This window comes from Pelodiscus sinensis, chromosome 12 (assembly GCF_052426305.1).
Source record: "Pelodiscus sinensis isolate ZL-2025 chromosome 12, ASM5242630v1, whole genome shotgun sequence".
NCBI classification, from domain to species: domain Eukaryota; kingdom Metazoa; phylum Chordata; order Testudines; family Trionychidae; genus Pelodiscus; species Pelodiscus sinensis.
This window is the reverse complement of record NC_143063.1, coordinates 40635591-40657354: the sequence shown is the minus strand read 5'-3', so window position 1 is coordinate 40657354 and position 21764 is coordinate 40635591. Positions and strand designations below refer to the sequence as shown.

The 21764-nt window shown below is 42.8% G+C and overlaps 1 protein-coding gene and 1 long non-coding RNA gene across 8 annotated transcripts in view; one reads left to right on the top strand and one right to left on the bottom strand.

The window, feature by feature from the left end:
• CMIP (c-Maf inducing protein) overlaps positions 1-7721 on the bottom strand; it is a 198556-nt gene extending 190835 nt beyond the window's left edge. For 2 of the 7 annotated variants that reach the window (XM_025184432.3, XM_006122666.5), the window contains exon 1: positions 6881-7717. In XM_025184432.3, coding sequence (XP_025040217.1) covers positions 6881-7177 — 297 coding nt within the window. In that variant the 5' untranslated portion in view covers positions 7178-7717. Of the gene's footprint in view, positions 1-1445; positions 6857-6880 lie in introns of those variants that run through there. The other 5 variants (XM_075939998.2, XM_025184431.3, XM_006122667.5 and 2 more) reach the window with 5 other exon arrangements.
• On the top strand, positions 6801-21494 carry LOC112545712 (uncharacterized). The gene is made up of 3 exons (XR_003089261.2): positions 6801-6872; positions 8494-8620; positions 21313-21494. It is a non-coding gene; the product is annotated as an uncharacterized LOC112545712 (long non-coding RNA).
• The last annotated feature ends 270 nt before the right edge of the window (positions 21495-21764 follow it).

Genomic DNA, 21764 nt, shown 5'->3' with positions numbered 1-21764 from the left:
CCAACACAATGAGACACACCCTCAGATAGTAAAATATACTTATGCTTAGTTAAAATGCTATCAGGGGACCATATTCTGGACTAGATTCGATAACAGGTTTTTTCCATCACTAGCTGCAAACATTCATATTAAAAAAGAAAGATGATCTCACAATCTCTTGAGTACCTGTTCCTCCAAGATATTGAGAATACTCAATTCCCATTACAGAATAAGACTTCTGAGTACACAAGGCAACCTGCAAGCTGTCATAGAGGGTGCATCTAGATTGCAGGGGTTTTTTCCAGAAAAATGGCTGTTTTCCCAAAAAAACTTCACTTATATCCACACTGCTATTGCGTTCTTTCGAAAGAAAATCGAAAGAATGCAGGGATTTTTCCAACATTGGTAAACCTCATTCTACAAGGAAGAATGCCTTTTCCGAAAGAGGACGGGGAAGAAGGAATCTTTTTGAAAGAAGAGGAAAGAGGAAAACGCACAATAATGGCCACTCCAATAGTAATCACAGCTTAAATGTGAGATGGTGTCCACACTGAATAGACACTATCTTTCAAAAAAGCAGATCTCTTTTTCAATGCGCTTTGGCAGTGTGGATGCTTTCTTTCAGTAGAAGTTTTTTCGGAAGATCTTGTCCAAAAAAGCTTATTCCGAAGCTTGCAGTCTAGACGTACCCATAGTGGACATACCCATACCTTTTGCATACATAGCCATGAAAATGTACAATGTACAAATGAGGATTTTTATACTACTGGTGTTAAGAGTTCTCACCCTACTGAAAAAATATGGCTTTCAGTTGGGAATTGTATTCAAGTTGTATGACAATACAATGGCAGTACTGGATATAAAGTTACACTGTTTTCTTCTCCCCACCCTTTTGAAGATAATCCCTATAGTAATACAAGATGGAGGTGAAACTACTTTTAAAAAATTAACATAGCTATTTCTTTAAACAAAGTTATAGCTAAGGTAACAAAAATGGCCTTTTTTACAGCTGAATAACATCTAACAAATCATTTACAGCCTGTGGAACAGTTGGGATTTTCCTTTTTAAATGCAGATGATATTTTGCTATTTGTGAAATATATAGCTAAATCCAAGCTGCACAGAGGAAATGATACTCTGGACACGATTTGCACAGATCTCCATGTTACCAATGGTTATGTACACATTCCCACTTTTATTTTCAAAGAGCCTGATGAAACTATTCTGATGGCTGATATAGGGCTTAATCATATTGTATGACAAAAAGAACGTACCAACATATGCACACATGGAAAAACATATCCATTACACATTGATGTATTGAAGTTGAGCATTAGTTATAAAGCATACCATAGGGAAAATTTAATATAGCATTTCATTGTTATGGTGCATTAGAAAATTATTCTATTAAATTTATTCCTGACTCCATAGCTGTACTGATTCGGGGGGTGGGGGGGGTAGCTTACCTTACTTATGTTGGTAGAGACCCACTGATAGTGCACTTATAGATTCTGGAACACGGGGAAGAGTCAAATACTTTTATTTCATAGGTGCTGGAACTAAGAGTGCTATAGAACCCCTAGCCTGAAGTGTTTTCCATCCTTATTAGAGTTTATGGTCTGATTCAATGGCTTTCAGCATCTCCATTATACAAATTGCTCTGGCACCACTGCTTGCTTGGCTTATCACATCGCAAATAATGTTTACATGATTTTTATTATTATTTTAACCAGAAATTGGGGAACCTGATGGTGTTTGGATTTCAGGAACCTTCTAAATGTGGTTCCGTTTTTAAAAGTACTGTGAAACTTTCAAGTTCTGCATAACATTTCCCCCAAACCAAATTGTTTTTCCAAGAGATATTTAATTTTAAAAAGCATGGGTTTTTTTTAACTAAATGGGAGTCTATGCTCAAGAAAACAAAGATTCTTGCTTGACGGCAATTGTTCCCTTGTTTTTAAAACAAAAGAAAGAAAGTTCTAAAAGCATGCAACAGCACAATAGCTTCCATCTGGTCTTCAAAAAAATCTCAAATATCTGTTCCATCTTTTCTAATTTCAAGCAAAAGTTTCTGTCCTTTACAACATATATCATCAGTTCTCTCTGACTCACTTCCATTCTTTAATGTATTTCTTTACCAGTTTCTTTACCAACAATCCCATGTGCCCTTCCCCTCCTACTCCAAGCTTTCTTGCACAGAACAGCTTTGAATTCTCTTCAGGATTATTTCCAGTTTTGAATGAGACTGGTTATATTCCATTATGTCTAACCTGCGTGTAAAAGTGAAACTACAAGTAAGAAATGTAGTTTAAAAACAACTAATTTCTCCCTCAACTGGTGGTTGATGAGTAATTTCATGGATTCAATTATGCCTTATCTTCCCAGATGGAGTTATTAGGGGTATGTCATGCCACAATACTGAAAATGAATTGCTTACTTCAACCTTTTTTTGCTGTATGCGTGTATGTTACACATATGCTCCAGGGACTACAACCCAATTGCATTCAGTGTAAAAGTTCAGCTTAAATTCCAAGCAAAGGAAAAAACAGAAAGAAAGGTAAGAAACAGAAGGGGGGGAAAAAACATGCAAAAGGGCAGACTAGGAAATTGAAAGAGATTCTACAGAAGCCCAGTTAAGGCTGGCACCTGAAAACTATTGAAAAATTTCGTTTTGATCTTTCCATTCAAAATAGTCAATTCTCATTCTCCTCATAATGATTAAGAAAAAGGTGAAATTGGATTTTATTATCATTGATCTTTGTTATTACAATTGTTGTGTAGAGATTATTTGATAAGTGGCAAAGGCAGACCTTATTTTTAAAAAAATCCCACAAAGAATATTAACAAATGCACTGTCATTTAAAGTTTGATTAATGTTTATAAAGCAAACAAACTTCATTCCTTTCATAGGAAGAAAGTCCGATTTGTCCCCAAACAAGCTGTTATCTTGCAAATGAAGTCAGTAAATATTAAAATGTTCTATCGGGACATTTGGCATTGAAAGGTTTAAAAAAAAAAAACTAAACTACCAAAGGTGACATAAAAAAATCCCTGTGCAGCAGCGGGGCAGCATAGCCTATGCAGGATGTATGTGTATTCATGAAACTATGCCATGTATAAAGCAAACTGTATGAAGAGAAATGAAACAAACAATGGAAATACAATACAGATCAGGCAAAATCCCAAGATCTACAGGAAAGGCTTTGTCTATCCTGCAGATGGTACAACAGCACAACTCCAGGACTGTAGCTGTGCCACTGCAGCACCATAACATAGATGATTCCTTCAGCAACATAAAGGTTTTTTTCCCCCAATCACGGTAGTTAATCCAGACCACCAAAAATGCAGTTTCTTCCATCAGTCTAGCCACCACTACCTCTGGGAGTAAAGTCAAACTAACTCCAACATTCAAGGGTGCAAATTTTTCCACATCTCCCAAGTGAAGCAGAGAGCTAAATCGATTTAATTCTCAGTGTAGACCAGGATTAAGATAGTCTCTCCCATTGTAGAAGAAAGCATGGTTTTGAGCTTATGCCAACAATTTAGCATAATTAATGTAAAAACCAATTCCTGTTTTTACTTTATACAGGTTAATCATAACTGAAACACCACTCACCTGACCTGAAAACATTTATCACACGATATTTGTAAAGGTTGCGAATTGTTTTTTTAAAAACAACTGTCACTAAAATAAGATGACCTGAATACTTCTCTTTATTTCTCTGCTTAGAGGATTCACCAAGAAAAGCTGTTTTCTCAGAGCCGGCCCATGTATTTTCCTAACTAAACAACGGAAGTAGTCACCTATCTTGACAAAACAACAGATCCTGGTTTATTATACACATTTCTACATGGAACAGTATCTATCAGAGTTACAAACAACAGATGGATAATCCAGAAGCAAAGTAACCCAACATCGGTTAGCCGTTAGCAAATAAGGGTTTGTGGGGGTGGATTTCTGTCACATATGTCACAGTCGATAAGGAAGAGGATATCAAATGTGACTAACACATATCTTATCCATATCATTCATGTACAGATCAGGCCAGATCAAGGGCTTAATATTTTAGCTACCTCTACAACTTTTGCTTTCAAACGCAAAATAAAGTGAGCTTATTTCCTGGTACAATTTTATTCTTCTTATGTCGGATGTGGTAAAACTAATCATGCCACATGATTTGCACAATGATGTGAAGAATCATTAAAAAATGAATGTAGAGCACTTTGAACATGGAAAGCTGTAAATATTAAAGTGGGCCTGTTTTCACATGTGCTGAGTACCCACAATGCTGCCTCCCTCAATGAAACCTACTAATGATCAACAGCTGGAGGGGAGGGGAATCAAACCATATTTATTTAGATACCCAAGTGTGGATTTAATAGCTTAATTTTAGCATGCAATTTGTTTTCCATTTCTACCTTATTTTGAAATCAACAGTAATTTCTGTTTGAATTATATAGTTATATACCTGTTTACAAATAAATTCATATATCCTGTACCAAATGTCTACAAATATGATTGCTATATACATTCATCCAATAAGCACATAATTATGGAGCATAATCTGTTCCCCTTCCTCATCTGAGTATTCCCTTTGAAATCAATGAGACTATCTGCTTGCATACACTAAGTAGGATTTAGCCCTAAACATTGCAGTATTTACTTAGTCAATTGGCACTGAGCAATGATCATTAGAGGCGCAAGACCTAGCACAAATCACCATCATTCAACAAAATGGAGCTCCCAAGGAAAACAATGAAACCAGCAACATGAGACATTGGTGCATGGAATGACAGAATGATTTAGCATCTCTTTTTCTCTCTTTAATTATGCATCTTAAGAGGACAGGATGAGATAAAAACCACATTCATTTTATGCTAGTTATCTAATTAATTGGAAATTCTTTCTTAAAGTACTATCTAGGTGCATGAAAGAATTAAAACCTTGCCTGAAAAAAGTATCTTCTTTGCACACACACAAAAATAATCTGGTGTATTTCAATTTTTAATGTATTAACCACAAATATGATTGCCTATATCAATATCAGGAATTGCACCTTTTTTCCTTTTATGATAGCATGGTCCCATCCAAGAAAATGCCTTTTCACCTTATGACTCAACTTCCACTCTGCCCCTCTAAGTATCTGCACAGAATGCGCAAAACACAAACTTGTTCTGTTCTCATGTTTCTTTTGGGAGGATTCTTTTTTAATGCTTCATTACCTATAGCTTCTTTCCTACAAATAGCTCAGTTTTCAGGAAGAGGTTAATATTCTTCTCAGTATGTGAACATCCTAGCTAGCTCAATGAAACAGCATTAGAAGATATTCAGGCCTATCTACAGATACCTCCCATGGATGATCCCACTTGAGATACTCAAAATATGGTGTTAAAGGGGCCTTGAACATCTACATTCATGCTGTCCTCATATCAAGTAACAACACGGACTGAAGGAAACCCATCCAAACGAACCAGTGATGGAGAGCCATATAAAGGCTAATTCAGTCTCATATCGTGGATTTCCTATTGGAAGAATAAAGTGAAGCCAATAGAACAAGGAGTTTGGAGAAAACAGATTAACAGGGCTACCTCTCTGAAACCAGTGAAGCCAACACATCTGTTTTAGTCTACCAAAGATCCACTGAGAAAAATAAGATATTTACACACAAATCAAAGAGCCAGAATTAAATCACTATCTACTAAAGTCTTGTATGATTGTAAATGCAATGTGTGTAAACTTGTTAAATTTAATTGGTTCATACTGCTATACCAAATGTCACCAGACCCTTTTACATATAGATGCCACATGTTTATACATTCAAGTGGTACTGTATGTGCAATTTTTTATTCTACGTATACACACGAAGCTATGACATATTGCTATATGTGCCTTATGTGTTGGTAATACTTGCTTACAACTTGGTTTCCTACACTGTCCTCAATGAGGAAAAGAAAACTGTAAAGGAGACTACTACCTTGTCGGTGTCTGGATAGGATAAGCACCCACTAAAATCAGAATCAACAACAAGGCCTACAACTATTCAGCATATTCACTGTCCATCCTAAAAAGTACCTGGTCCTAATTTCACATCACTATCCCAGTCCCGGAGAACAAAATAATAGAAATATCTCGAGAATAAAAATTAGATTTGCTTTTAAAATGCAATAAAATTACAAGTTAGTAAACGTTATGGTTGCAAAAAGATTCCCAAAACAAGGGCTTGTAACATTGGGGTTCATTCACACATATCCATGGTCGCACACGTAAGGGAGTGGGGAACAGATTGTTTAATTTTTCAGTTTTCCAGTCCTTTGCAAATAGAGTATTTATTTCCATCAGTTACTATACATACTTTCTTTTCACTTTTCTCAGATCAATGAGATTCGTTTAGTAAAGTTTTCTTTTCTGTATTATCACAGAACAAATTATGGATTCAGCCAACTACTGGTGGGGATTTAAAAAAAATTAAGGTAGACTTATGGTCGAACCTTTCGTCCAACATTGCAAGATGCAGACCCGCCTGGCGTTTCTGAAATCAATACACAATTCTGGTTATACACTGCATACACATAAACATTGAGACTGTTATTTAAAAAGTCTAATATTGGGATCACCAAGCACTCTACAATAGGCAGACTTTCCTGAATCTCCTAACAATCCCCAAGATGTAACTAAAATTACACCACTGATTTTTCTAGTAGACTGTAGGTGGACAACTGAGATGCCTGTGTTGACGAAGAGGCATACGCAACATTAACCTGACAACAGGGCCGTCTTCTGTTCCAAAGAAAACAGAATCGACACACTAACATCAGCAGCGGGGAGCTCTGTGTTGCTGGACAGGAGTGTGTCTTGTTCTTTGAGAAAGATATGGAGCGTGTGAGAGAGCAGGGTACTTACTGTAGCTGAGACTAAGCTGTTATCTGCCAGGGTTAAGTGATGAGGCTCCCACCTCCTCAAAAATTTGGAGGAGAGGATCTTGCTAAGAAATGTCCGGGGGTGTCTGATGACACAAACCTGGATGTCCCCCTCTTGCAGCAGTTTATACCTCATGCCGTTGCAGTGCAGAAGGGGTCGCCTGCAACGAGCAGCACCCATTTTACTCCCCTCCGTAGCAGACATTTCACCCAGCAGTGGCTTGCTCTCCTCGATCTGTCGGAGATCGCCGGCCCCCCCAGAGCCGCCAGTAAAATCCATGGCAGCTTTTTTGCTGGATGCCGTTAAAAACAAGGGTTGTTGGGTTTTTTTTTTTTTTTTTAAATGCGAGGAATTAAAAAAAGTCACCCACACAAGAGGAAAAAAGCCGGAAGGGGTGGGGGGAGGAAAAACTGTCCAAGAGGATGGAGGGAGAAGGAATTAACTCCCCCCCCCCCACACACACACACAAACACACAAAAAGCGATTTTAAAAAAAATTCCTCCGTTCAGCTGCCCCCGGGCCCTCCAGCGGGTCCCTGCCCTCTTGTCCGAGGAGTCCCTGCTGCCTCCGGCGGCTTCACTTGGCCAAATCCATGCTCCCCGAGAGCGCAGGGGCAGATCCGGGCGCCGGGCGGAGAGAAGCCCGCCCTGTGAGGGAGCGCGGGGTGGGTCTCTGCCCCGGGCCCCCGGGGGCGTGCGCGAGCGGGGGGCGCGTGCGAGCGGGGCGGCGCGTGGGCATGGGGCTGCGGCGTCCGGAGAGGAGCGGAGCGGCTCCGCCGGCAAGAGTGTTGCAGCAGCCGCAACGGCAGCAGCCACTCCGAGCGCCTCTGATTGGTCTCTTCGGAGTCATGTGCGGCGCCCCGCCACCCTCCACCTCTGACGTCAATGGTCGCCGCAGAGTGCGGGGCTGTTCGCTGTGTGCTGCCCGGGGTGCAAAGGAGGGGAGGGGGCACGTGGCCAGTGGCGGAGGGGGCGCGCGTGGGGAGGTAACGGTCGGCGCCTCGGCGGGAGAGGCTTGAAGGCTGGGGGGGGGGGGGTAGAAGAGGGATGTGGCTCTGGGCGGGGGGATCTGGGTGAAGGGGGAGAGGGACGGCGGGGGGGGGACAGAGCTGGAGGATGTAGGGCAGAGAGAGAGGCATGGGACCAGGGGGGCAGAGAGAGAGGCATGGGACCAGGGGGGCAGAGAGAGCTGGGGAGCACAGAGGGGTTAGAGCAGGAGGGATTAGAGGTGCAGAGGGCAAGGAAGGGTTGCTCCCAGAAGAGGCAGGGTGCATGGGGAGGGAGGGAAAGGTTAGCATGAAACTGCAGAGCTATGTGGCCAGAGTAGGCATGACACCCCCCCTCATCCCAATGCCAGACCATCTGTCTAGCTGCCCTTCAGCCACGGGCCTTTTGTGGGAGACCACAGCCCTCTGCTGACAGAGGTCTTCCCTCAATCTGTTTCACATAACACCGGGCAAAAATAAGTCTGTTTCCTCCTTCCTCCACCCCCCCTTAAAAACACCCTTTCAAAAAAGCATGTGCACAACCCTCCTGCAAAGGCCTTGGAAGATCAGAACAGGAGACAAATGCTTTGCCTCTCTTCCCCACCCCCAGAATGGGAAGAAAGGAAGCCGCAGAGTGTGAATTTTGAAGTTGTTGGCTTTTGTGTCACCTTGTGTTGCAACTGACGCAGAACATGCTACAGGAAGCCTGTAATAGGCTGGTCGCGGTCACTGCTATGGTGAGTGTTCTTCCTCTGATCTCAAGAAAGTACTGGGAACTAAAACATCACCCAAAGGCATGTCAGCTGGCAGAGCGAGAGTCCAGACCCCAACAAGAGGATGCCTGGATTCTATGGTGATCAGCATTCTAAATATACCTCAGTACAATAGACAGAAGGGTGGACGGATGCTTAAATAATAACCCTTTCAAAGCCATGCAGCAGCCATACAGCCATACCGCCTCAGAAACAGCTGTCAAATGTCTATTAACAATAGGCTTGAGAAAGCCAGTCTGAAAAAAGCAACTCTTCAGACCTTCCTCCATCTCTTTAAAACAACCTACTTTGAAAGATGGATACTTTGGTGAACTCTCCCTTTTTTCCTTGCTTCCACCCCCACATCCCACTCCGTGCATAGAGACTGTTCAGGCACTTAGTAAGAGACAGCCCCTGCGCCACAGTGCTCACAGTCTAAACAGACCAGAAAGCCAAAGGCTCGGAGAAGGAGGCAACGGGTATGTCAATGCTGCAATTAGACTCCTGTGGCTGGCCCATGCCCACTGACTTGAACTCTTAGGGTTTAGGCTGTGGGACTGTTTAATTGTGGTGTAGCTATTCCAGCCTGGACTGCAACCCAAACTCTATTGGGACCCTCCCACCTTGCAGGGTCCTATAGCCCGGGCTCCAGACCAAGCCCAGACATCTCCACTGCAATTAAAAAGCCCTTGCAGCCTGACCCAAGTCAGCTTATCCAAGATCACACAGTAGGTCAGTGCCAGTAACAGAAATAGAACTCACGTTTCCTGGTTCAGTGCCTTATCTACTAGACCACATTATGTGTTTCCAGTGCTATCAAACCTGCACTTCAGAAATCACTAAAATTCACTTAAAGGTTTTAAAAATTGCTTATTGAAAGAAGTAGTGGCCATGATAACAAGGATAGTGCAACATCTAGGTTAATTAAGAGGATCTAAATGCTTTTTTCCATGTCCCCCTCTCCCTCTTCAAACTAATTCAGTTGCAATATGTGTTTTAATCGGGATGTTCATCTTCTCCTCTCTAAGCCTGTAAAAGGAGGCTGGCCATATATTTAGCCCTTTGCATATTTCTGGCTGGGAATCCCATCTTACATTTTTCATGTGCTTCCAGTTCTTAATCTCTTGGCTGTGTATGTTCAAGTCCTTCAAGTGTTCTGCAGGAAGTCCCTCCTCAGTGCCAAAACAGAAGCATTGGCATCACATGTCTTCTTATGCTTGGTAGCACCCATTAATAACCATGTGTTAAAATAAAAACAATGTGAATTCTGAAGGAAAGAAAGACAGGAAATCAGTGGGCACTTCTGGCTGCCAATAATACAGGTTGTACAGCAATGGGGGCTTGGAAAACCCATGACAAACACTTGAGATGCCAGAAGCTACATAGAAGAAATGTACTGCCTTTGGGCACCTGTGAAAGCAAACTCAGGACATACACCATAGCACAAACTAAACTGGAGGGTGGGGGGAGAGAAGGGAAGAAGTGAATATAACAAGAAACAAGATATAAATATACACCTGCCTAAAGAGAAGTTTAATGCTGCTTGAATTTGGTACTATCATAGGTGACCAAAAAAGGAGATTAAAATGTTCATTTGTTCAGTGCTTCCTAATTCATTTTACAGGAGGCTACAATGTTAACAGATGTTCTGGCAAACTCTTATCCACAGCTCACGCAAGGAAGAAAAATTCACTTACTAACCGAGCCCAGAAATTTCTGTTGTCAAATGGTAATGCTTTTGTGTTTGCAATAAAAGGAAGATAGAAGCTGACTAGTCAGAGAAATGAGCTGGTTTTCAGAGCAGAGGACTGAGCATCAGAAATTTCCAAATTGTGATTTTGTCTGTCCATCTAGGTTGAGCACAACAAAGCTCCTTGTAATAGCTGATCCTTTCATACAAATATTTACTATTCTGCCTCAGTTTCCCCCTCAGTATGGTGGGGATAATAGAGCTTCTTACCTCCCTTACAGGGGTCCTTTTTGGCTTAATTCATCACACGATGCTTGTAAACTGCCATTGCTGACTCAGAGCAAATCCCTGCTTGAGTCAATTCATTGTCATGACAGTACTGTACTGTTTTAAATGTTTCAAAACTATTCTTTTCTGAAATTGGGAAATATATCAGATTCCACTGAATTCATGGAAACATCCAGCAGTGCACTGTTACTAGAGATTTTAAGGGTCCTGAGAGTTGAACTTTGTTTAAAATCACAGTCCAAAAGGAGAGGTGGAAGTGCCATTGTTTGGGACATTTGAATCTTGACCAGATAGTACTAGAAAATGTCCTATAGGGCACCGTCCTACGCTGTCTTGGGGAGTTGGACTAGCTCTAGGGTTCTCTGATTTCATAAAGTTAAAACTCTCCTAGAATCATCTCCCTTTCTCAGCTCTGTAATCATTTTGTGTATGTCTGCACTACAAGGGTACTTCGAAATAAGTTATTTCAGAATAATAACTCCTGAAATAGTTATTTTGAAATAGCGTGTCCACACTACAGGGCTACGTCTACACTGGCCCCTTTTCCGGAAGGGGCATGTAAATTTCACGAGTCATCGTAGGGAAATCCGCGGGGGATTTAAATATCCCCCGCGGCATTTAAATAAAAATGTCCGCCGCTTTTTTCCGGCTTTCAAAAAACTTTGAAGTAAGAATAAGAGCCTCCGGAAAAGGGCACTTTTTCCGGAGGATCGGGGCCAGTCTAGACGCTCTTTTCCGGCTTTTTTAAAAGCCGGAAAAAAGCGGCGGACATTTTTATTTAAATGCCGCGGGGGATATTTAAATCCCCCGCGGATTTCCCTACGACGACTCGTGAAATTTACATGCCCCTTCCGGAAAAGGGGCCAGTGTAGACGTAGCCCAGGAAAGCCTCGAAGTTAGTCTGAGGCAGGCTCCCTTAATATGGATGCACTACCTCAATTTAGAGTCCCAGGAAGCAGTGGGGAGTAATTACTTTGAATTGCCCTAAGGGAGGAGCTATTTTAAAATAGCAGCAGTGGAGCATCCACAATACCACTATTTCGAAATAGCAATTTCAAAATAGGCATTATTGCTCATGAAATGAGGCTTTATTATTCCAGAATAAGAAGCTTTTTATTTAAAAAAAAAATGTCAAAATAACAGGCTGTGTGGACACACCCATTGTTATTTCCAAAATAATGCTGTAGTGTAGACATGCCCTTTCTGTTAGGTTATGTCTAGACTACAGTCTTCTTGCACAAGAAGCTTTTTTTGGAAGAGGTCTTCCAAAAAATCTTCTTGCAAAACAGAGCATCCACACTGCGAAAGCACATCGAAAAAGCGATGCGCTTTTTTGAAAAACGGCATCTAGACTGCCTGGATGTTATCTCGCATACAAACAGTGATTGCTATGGACAGACTGGCCACCAGGGCACCTTTGCTTTTTCCTCTTCCCTCTTCTTTCAAAAACACTTCCTCTTCCCTGTCCACACATGCCTTTTTTGCAAAAGAGCTCTTTCACAGAAAGGCTTCTTCCTCCTAGAATGAGGATTACCAATTGCACAAAAAACCCTCGATTTACTATCGAAAGAACATGCTTGCAGTGTGGACAAAACTCAAGTTTTGTTTTTCCGACAAAACTCTGTAGTCTAGACATAGCCTTAGGTTCTCACAGTATTTAATTCTGAAAATTGACAGAAGCACTTCCACATGTAGATCACAGCATGGGCTCAGGAGGACTAGATGAACTAAATCATACTCATGAGAGATAGGAAATAGTATTTTTCTTCTGCTCTCTGCTTCCAAAATGTGGGTTTTTTTGTTTTCAGTATTTGGTCCCTATGTTCTCCATTTCCTGGCTAATAGCAGCCAGTTGCAGTCCAGTTCTAACTATTCAGACTTACATTCTGAGTTATAAATCCGTTTTTGTTTCACTGCATGCAGGATCCATACTTTCAAATGCTTGAGTCAACAAACCAGGATCTTCTTTCTATCGATAGTCCACTTCTTTCCCAACCTTACTCCCATATCATCCCAAGTTAATGGGAAAAGTCCTCACCTCAACAAAATTCATAAAGCTGCCACCTTATCCTTCTTTAAATCCCTCATCAGCACTTACCTCTGCTATAGTGCCTACAAATCACTCCTGACAAGCATTATGTAGGCAAGTGACAAACTGCAACTTCTGCTTTTCCGCTAAACTTTATTCATGTTATTGTTATCTCATCCTCCACCCTACTTCTATTCTATTTGTCTTTTTCATACAGCTGTTGCATCCCATCAGTCATGTAGATCATGAGCATTCAGGGGCATGGACTGCCTTCTTTGTACTGCACCTACCACCGTGAGGCCTGATGTTTGATTGTGCATAGGAACTACTGTGATAGAAATAATATATAAAAATAAGAATGCCAAGAAAAATGACTTGTGAGACAGAGCTGTAAACCCAACTCAGCAGAAGTATCTGAAATGTCATTAAAACAGAAGAGGTCCAACACCAGAAAAGAGTGTTGGCGAGAGTGCATAGGTGACCACGCACTGCTCCTGCTTTGAGCACTAGCTCTGCAATCCCATTGGCCGGGAACCCGTTGCTGGCTGCTTCTGGGCTGCAGTATGGTTTGCAGTGCCAGGAGAGGCAAGAAGCCTGCCTCAGAACCCCGCTTCATTGCTGACTAGGAGCCATTCCAGCTAAGCCCCTCCTGCCACAGCCTTGACACACCCAAAACTGAGGTCGCCTCCTACACTCTAAAGCTCTCATCCTCAGCCTCACTCTGGAGCCCACACTCTAGTCAAATTATGTTGGGTCATGGGCATCAACAATTTTCTTCAAACGGGTCATGAGGGAAAAAGTTTGAAAACCAATGGGCTAGTAGTCTATCAGACCTAACTTGAATTCAGCTATTGCAGGTAACAATAACAGTGAATGCAATACATTACAGGCTTTAGAGCAGAGATCTCAAAGTCAGTTTAACTTAGGGCCAGAAGCAGTCTTCAAATCCTTCTAGTGGGCCAGTGTGGGCATTGCCCTCCGGCAGCTTCTCTGAGGGGAGCGAGATCTCCACATGTCTCTCTCCCACTCCTGCACATTTGCTGACCTACATATCCCTTTCCTGCACATCCCCCTGCCCCATCTGTGGCCTAGGGGAGGTGTGTACAGAGCTGTCCCATTCACAGAATGGTTTGGGGCAGTCTCTGGGCCTCATACAGGGAAAGCAGAACACCTCAGCCTGCTGTGCTCCTGGCCTGGGAGATGGTGACAGGCTGCTGTGTTGCTCTGCTTCCCCACAGCTCCTGCCACTGTGATGAATGTGGGGGCCTGACCCCTACAGATATCCTATGCTAGGCTCCCCAGAAATCCCCAAGGTCAGTCCTTTGGGGTAGGAGGTTTGGGGAAAGGGATGCAATGGGGTGGTGAGTGGACAGAGCAGGTTTAGGAAGAGCAGCAGCTGGACTTGGGGAAAAGTACAGACCCCCCCCCAACATGTTCTGGGAGCCACGCAGGATAGATTGTGGAACTGTTCAGGCCTTAGATAGCTCCCAAGCCTTGAGTTTGAGAACCCTGCTGTAGAGCACACTATGATCAACCACTACTTAAGCCTTAGACTTAAAGGACAAAAGAGGCTGTTTACAGGTAATCATCCAGACAGTGAGGGAAACACTCCTGATGGCTTTCATTGCATATTTTAAGCCATAAACCAGTCCATACTCCATATTTCTAACTTTATATACAAGAATGATACATACACCAAAATAGGATATACAGATCTAGCAGACTATGACATTAAAATTGATAGGTTCCATGAGGTATTTTGTCCAAAGGATCAAGTTATGCATATTGTCAATTTTATAAAGCATGGGGGGGAAAAGCAAATCACAGTGAAGAAACACAGTAAGCAATTTTACCAAGAAAGAGAAAAAACAAATCCAGTTCTGTCAGCACAAAAGACTGTGGCTGACCACAGAAACCAGTGTTTCTGGGCTACAACAGAATTATATAGTGTGAAATCTGGACTTTTTTACGATTAATTAATTCAGTGTTTGTTGTGTAGGCAGGCCTGCCAACGGGGGCAGGGAGGGAGAGAGGGGAAGCAGGGGTGGTAGGAACCAAATGGGGCAGCCCAGCGATTCTGCAGTACAGCAGTGGCTGGAGCCCCAGGCCCTTTAAATCACCACCAGAGCACATGTAGCATGCTTTGTGTGGCTCTGAGGATTGGGAGGGACCTGCCACACCCTGGCAGCACTGAGGGCTGGCTGCCCCTGACTCCTCTCCCTTTTTGGTCCAAGATCCCGTCTTTCCGGAGCATGGAGCTAGCCCTTCCCACATTGCCATGGGGCCTACAGAGGCTGTCAGCTCCCCTGTGTGCAGGCTTACCCTATGGCTTGCTCCTTGCAAAACAGAAAAAGAAAGCAGAAAAGGAGTAACACTTGACTGGGATTTTTAGTGAAACAGGAAAGATTTGAGATACAAATGGAAGAAACAAGAAGAGAATTAAAGAGATCAGAAATAAGATCATGGATGGGCAACCAGATGAGTGACCCTCCTTCACATCAGTGGGCTGCAGCAACCTGCACCCCACTGGGGTTCCACCTGTCCCCCCCCCCCATGGCACTCCCTGTCTGCTCCCCTCCCTTCCCACACCTCTTGCACACTGGGTCCCAAAACCCTGCACCTACCCACTCCTTCCTCTCCTAGCACTTTTGGAGTACATGAATCACCTGATTTGCGCTCCCTCTCTGCTCCACCCCTTTCCTCTCAGAGCTTGAATACTGCAAACAGCTGATTCAAAGTGTTCCAGCTCTGGGAGGGAGGGAGAGGAGTGGGGACAGAGCACAAATGAGACAATTTATAGCTCCTCTGTAGTTGCTGGAAGAGGGGAGGAGCAGGAAGTGCAAGGCTCCAGTGCTCTGTTGCATGAGAAGCACATGAAAAAGGAGGGCAGCTAGGGGATCTGCGGGCCTCTGATGGAGCCCCAGTGGGCCACATGGAGCCCACAGGTCACAGGTTTCCCCAACACTGAAGATGGAGCCTGTCTTAAAATCAGGCCCTAAAGCCTTTATTAAAAACCTTGCCTATTGATGTATAACTACCATTGTACTACTAATAAATTAATGGAGATTGCCTATCTCCTAGAACTGGAAGGGACCTTGAAAGGTCATCAAGTCCAGTCCCCTGCCTTCACAGCAGGACCAAGTACCATTCCTGACAAATTTTTGCCCCATCTCCCTAAATGGCCTCTACAAGGATTGAACTCATAACCCTTGGTTTAGCAGGCTAATGCTCAAACCACTGAGCTATCCCTCCCCTCAATTAGTAACTTGTAAACTAATTTCCTGATGGGTTAACTGCACAGTGCAAACCATGATTAGGTCAGCACATCCACACTGGAGTTTGCACCAGTTTACATTGATGCAGTTGGTCGATTTTAGGGGTTTACTACAGCAGCTACATTGATGCAGAACATCTACATTAGGGCTACGTCTAGACTAAATCCCTTTTTCGTAAAAGGGATGTAAATTAGACGTATCGCAATTGCTAATGAAGCGGGGATTTAAATCTCCCCTGTTTCATTAGCATAAAAATGGCTGCCGCTTTTCTACGGCACGGAGCTTTGCCGGAGAAAAGCGCCAGTCTAGACGCTGATCTTGCGGAAAATAAAGCCTTTTCCAAAAGATCCCTTATCCCTCTATGAAGGGATCTTTCGGAAAAGGCTTTATTTTCCGCAAGATCAGTGTCTAGACTGGCGCTTTTCTCCGGCAAAGCTCCATGCCGGAAAAAAGCGTCAGCCATTTTTATGCTAATGAATCGTGGGAGATTTAAATCCCCACTTCATTAGCAATTGCGATACGTCTAATTTACATCCCTTTTACGAAAAAGGGATGTAGTCTAGATGTAGCCTAGGGGCTTGCATCTGTAAAGCTGTATCACTGTAACTACACATGTGGCTGAAAATCCCCATGTAGATAAGGGCCTGGACTAAAATACAAAGTTATGACTGCATAGCACTGTCAGCCAGGAGTGTGAAAAAAATCACACCTTCTAGCCAACATAGCTCTTCTAACTAAACAATCTGGCTAGATGCAGCTGTGCTAACAGAAGAGTGCTTCTCTCAGTTTAACCAACATGGTTCAAAAGTTCATATTACATGCTAGCAGATGGATGGACTTTTGTCAGCATATGTTGTATCTGCACAAGAGGTCATGCTGGCCTGGGGTCACCAAGATAGCTATGCTGGCATAGGCTCTGTAGTGTGGATATGGCCTCTTAGACTGGTTTCTGACCATGGATATCAGGATTTGGCCCTAGTTAGTTCTGCAATTGAGATTAAAGTGAAACCATAAATTTTCTATACTATGACCCTAGTTTTACCACGAAAAGAGGAAATGTTGGATGAGGTCAATGGAATCAAAATACCAGAAAGATAGGATGAGTAGAGGAAATGGGATTGGTTTTAAAATAAATACAACATTTGCCAAAGTGTTTGGGATGATAACAAGAAATACAGACAGAGGAAAACAATGCCATGGGAATGATAGCAAAGCTGTAGAAAAAAGAAGCTGCAGAGATAAATAAATCACCCAATGCACAGAGACTAGGAGATCACAGACAGATACTGAGAGAGCAAACAGCTAGCTGAAAGTAACGTTCCTCTTCACATTTTGTTTTGATGAAAACTGCTTGTGGATCTTTGATACCAGATAGACAAAGGAATTCAGCTGGAAAGTCAGCTCACTTTGGGTGTCAGCTTCAGTTAACTTGTAACCAAGGCTGAAACACCACCTAATGTGGGGTTACAGGACAGCAGTCATTAATTAACTATGCTGTTTCTTAATGTCCCAGACCAAGAGGATAATGGCTGTGGGAGGAAGTTTGTGTGATCAGTTAGGAGCTGTGAAACTAGAAGTTTGGGAACACAGGCATGACAGTCATCTATTTCCAGGCATACAGGATGCCACCAAGCCATTTTAAGGTCAAAGGAATAGGCTCTACAGTTGATGGATTTTAGCATCTGCAAATTAATATCCAAATGAGAGTAATGGAATGAACAGTAGTCCCAACAAATTATTTCCATATTCTTAGTGCAGTGGGCTCCAATCTGTTTAAGCACAAGATCACTTCACGAATTTAAGGGCAAAGGAGGATCTAACTCAAACCCAAACATCCTTGCCCCATCTCAGTCTCCGCCACTTCTCCGAGATTCCACCCCTTCCTAAAATAAAACACTTTGAAAGTAGTAATAACAACTCAAGTATGTGTTGGGTTGGGGAGTGACAGAGTGTGTGTGTGAGAGATTGGGACACACACGTATGTGAGTGACAGAGATGCGCATTGCTCCTTCAAATATGTGGAACTCATTCAGACATAGGAACAGCTTCCAGCAAGCTCCTTCCACCCTGAGCCCTATCATGCCCCTGTGTTCTGTGGAGATGGGGTACAAGGGTGGAGACGGGGCACCCTGACTATAATGTCCCCTTCTTCTCCTTTCCCTCCCCTGCACAAGCAGCAGGAGGCTCCTAGGGGTAGCTCCAAGGCAGAGGGCAGAAGCAGTATGGCAGGAATAATATGGTAGTGGCAGTAGTATGGCAGAGAGGCAGCTGAAATGCTGGTCCTCGATAGCCTCCTAACCAGACCAGATAGGCTCACCTGTCAGAGGCTCAAGGATCTACTGTGACCTTTATTTTAGGGGAAAAAAAGAAGATATGGGCTACCTATGGAGAGAATGTTTCCTATGGTTTAGGGATGAAAATCCAGAAATCATGTGTTGCCTGGGGAAAGGGAATGGTTTCAGCAGAGACAGTTATTCTTCTGCACACCCACTTAGAATACAAAAATATACAGGCTCATACATTAATCGAATCGGGTTACAAAAAGGTCACAGGAAAAACAGTCCAGGGAGAAGGTACAATTGAAGTCTTGGTGGAAATTAGTTGCTACCACTTTGACTGCTTTCCATAAACATGCTGCTGCATGAACTAATGAGACATTTTCATTCACCAGCCAGCCTCAATGCAGACTTACCCATCTAACTAACAGTTTCTGTGATGGGGAGGCGTGGTGGGTGGGTGGATGCGTGTGTCTGTGTGTTGGTTTGTTTCAATGTGTGTCTCCGCAGAAGTGTCTGTCTCTATGCTGCCACTGTATGTGTCAATGACTGTCTGGGAGCGTGTGCTGTTCATGTTTTATGTATGTATATCTTTTGTTTTAAACAGTTCCCTCACAAAAGCAAGGAGTCAGACATCTCATGAGATTGTTAGTTAAAACCAAGACGAGGCAGTGAGAGATGGCAAGGGATAATTTACTGACAAAAAGAGGGAGATCTAGCTACAGTTAATCATCTACCTCGGTATTCACATGAAAGGCTGGGGGAGTTAACTCTAGACATGAAAATGTCCCAGGGGAGGATAACACACATCATGTTGGATGAGGTGATGAAGACAGTAAATTATGTGAAGGCTGACAAAGGAACAGAACCAGATGTGACCTGACCCTAGAGAAAGGGTAACAACAGGGAGTGGGCAGACAGATAAGAATTCCTTGGAAACTGGATCCCTGTCTTTTTGAGGCTCAGATATGGAAACTGGCCTCCCACCTGATACTGTAAAAAAAAGGGGATACTCCACTACCATCATCACATCAATTGCTGGGGAGATCCCAAGAATGCACACTTCACTTCTTTACAGAGGAAAAAGGACTGTAAGCTATCTAAACTCCTACTTGTCACATGTGGCCACAATAGTGGTACTATTAATTCACCCAGCAATATCGTCAATCTATCCAACTACACATTCAGCCCAGCAGAAGAGTCTGTCCTATCTTGGGAACCCTCTTCCCCTCTTGCCCCAAGATGATACAGTTCCGTGGTGATCTGGAAGCCTACTTTCACCGCCTCCGACTCAAGGAATACTTTCAACACAACACTGAACAGTGCACTGACACACATATATCTTCCTACCATCAAGAAGAATTCTGCATGGACTCCTCCTGATGGTCGAAATGACATACTGGACCTATACATAGAATGGTTCCACCGACATGCACAGGCAGAAATTGTGAAAAAGCAGCATCCCCATAACCTTTGCCGTGCGGAATGCAATGCCATCCACAGCCTCCGAAACAGCTCTGACATTGTAATAAAAGAGGCTGATAAAGGAGGTGCTGTTGTCCTCATGAATAGGTCAGACTACCAAAAGGAGGCTGCCAGAAAACTCTCCAATACCACAATCTATAGGCCACTATCCTTTTGGAAAAAGGCTTCTTCCTCATAGAAAGAGGATTACCAATGCCGGAAAAACCCCTCTGTTCCTTCGATTTACTTTTTGAAGAATACGATTGCAGTGTGGATGTAACTCAGGTTTTGTCAGAAAAATGGCTATTTTTCTGACAAAACTCTGTAGTGTAGACATACCCCCAGATAGCCAGACCACATATGGGTTGAACCTCTCTAGTCCAGCACTTTCTGGTCCAGCAACCTTCGTTGCCTGGCATGATTTCAGTTTGCTGGATGTCCACTGATCCTGGGTGTAGCCAAGCCTCCTGCAGTCCCATACAGTTTGTTTACAGCTACCAGTCCTGGCTCTCAGTGTTCTGTGCTGTTAATTAGCTCTGATTTACTCCTAAATGTCTTTTAAGAGTCCAGTAAGCAGTGGAATTGTTGGTAATGCTGCTAGACAATATTGGCCTCCTGTGGTTTGGCAAACTCTCTGGTCTGGCACCAATCAGGTCCCGAGGGTGCTGGACTTGAGGGCTACGTCTACACTGGTCCCTTTTTCGAAAGGGGCATGCTAATTTTAAACTTTGGAATAGGGAAATCCGTGGGGGATTTAAATATCCCCCACGGGATTTAAATAAAGATGTCCGCCGCTTTTTTCCGGCTTGGGGAAAAGCCGGAAAAAAGCATCTAGACTGGCCCGATCCTCCGGAATAAAGCCCTATTCCGGAGGATCTCTTATTCAAAGTAGGAATAAGAGATCCTCCGGAATAGGGCTTTATTCCGGAGGATCGGGCCAGTCTAGACGCTTTTTTCCGGCTTTTCCCCAAGCCGGAAAAAAGCGGCGGACATCTTTATTTAAATCCCGCGGGGGATATTTTAATCCCCCGCGGATTTCCCTATTCTGAAGTTTAAAATTAGCATGCCCCTTTCGAAAAAGGGACCAGTGTAGACGGAGCCGAGAGGTTCAACCTGAATTTGGGATTATGCTAGAGCCCCCATAGAACCACAATACATGACCTTAATAGTATAAACCTTCAATGATTTTGCCATATCTGGTATGTACAGAATATTTCCCCCATATTTTCAGACAGTTCCCCCCATTTTAATAAGTTCTCTTCCATTTAATGAGTGCTTTGACTAGCACATCGTTCAAGTTACTGACACAAGTTCATCAACAGCCATCACCAAAACAAAAGCCCTCTCCAACTCCTTGTGTGATTGAAAGCAGCAAGCAGCCTGCAGGTTCCAGTGTCCCTCGCTCTGATCTAGAAATAGATACAGAAATACATCTAGAGACCACATGGTAGAAAAATCATCAATCCATTCCTGCTTCAGTTGTTTCATGCATTATGATATGATGTGTCATTCAAAACCATTGTTTTCAACAGGAAGCAAGTCTGGCCACTTTTGCAATTTAGATTCTGGGTAATATAAAGGGGTGCGGTATGCAAAGCAAACAACACCAGACTAACAGCTTTTTCTAAGGAGTTGTCTTTTCACTTATATTCCAGGAGGCAGAACCTTCTATGGATTGTTCAGGAGACCACTGATTCACTTTGTTACCTTAGTCAAATGTGTTAACTTCTTTGTGCTTCATCTTTCCAATTGTTAAGTCAGGAGAATAAAGCTGCCTATCCACTTTTTAAGGCTTTCTGAATTCTGTGTAGTATGATGTAACAAAAGTAAAGCAATGTGAGAAAATTAAGAACATTCTATTGATTTTATTTTTTCTTTAAAACTAATTAACCAGGTTTATTGTAACAGGGTGTACAACATTCTCAAGCTGATCTCATCTGTTTACTAGAGAACTATAAATCCAAGGTGACAAGAACACAGAAGGGTTTTAGTTTGCACTTTGTGTAATGACAATGTGGGCGGAGAATATGTTTTTTCCAGGAAAAGAGTTTGTTAAAGAAATCTCAATGGGTTATATAGAAGCCACATTTTAATCGCATTATAGGAA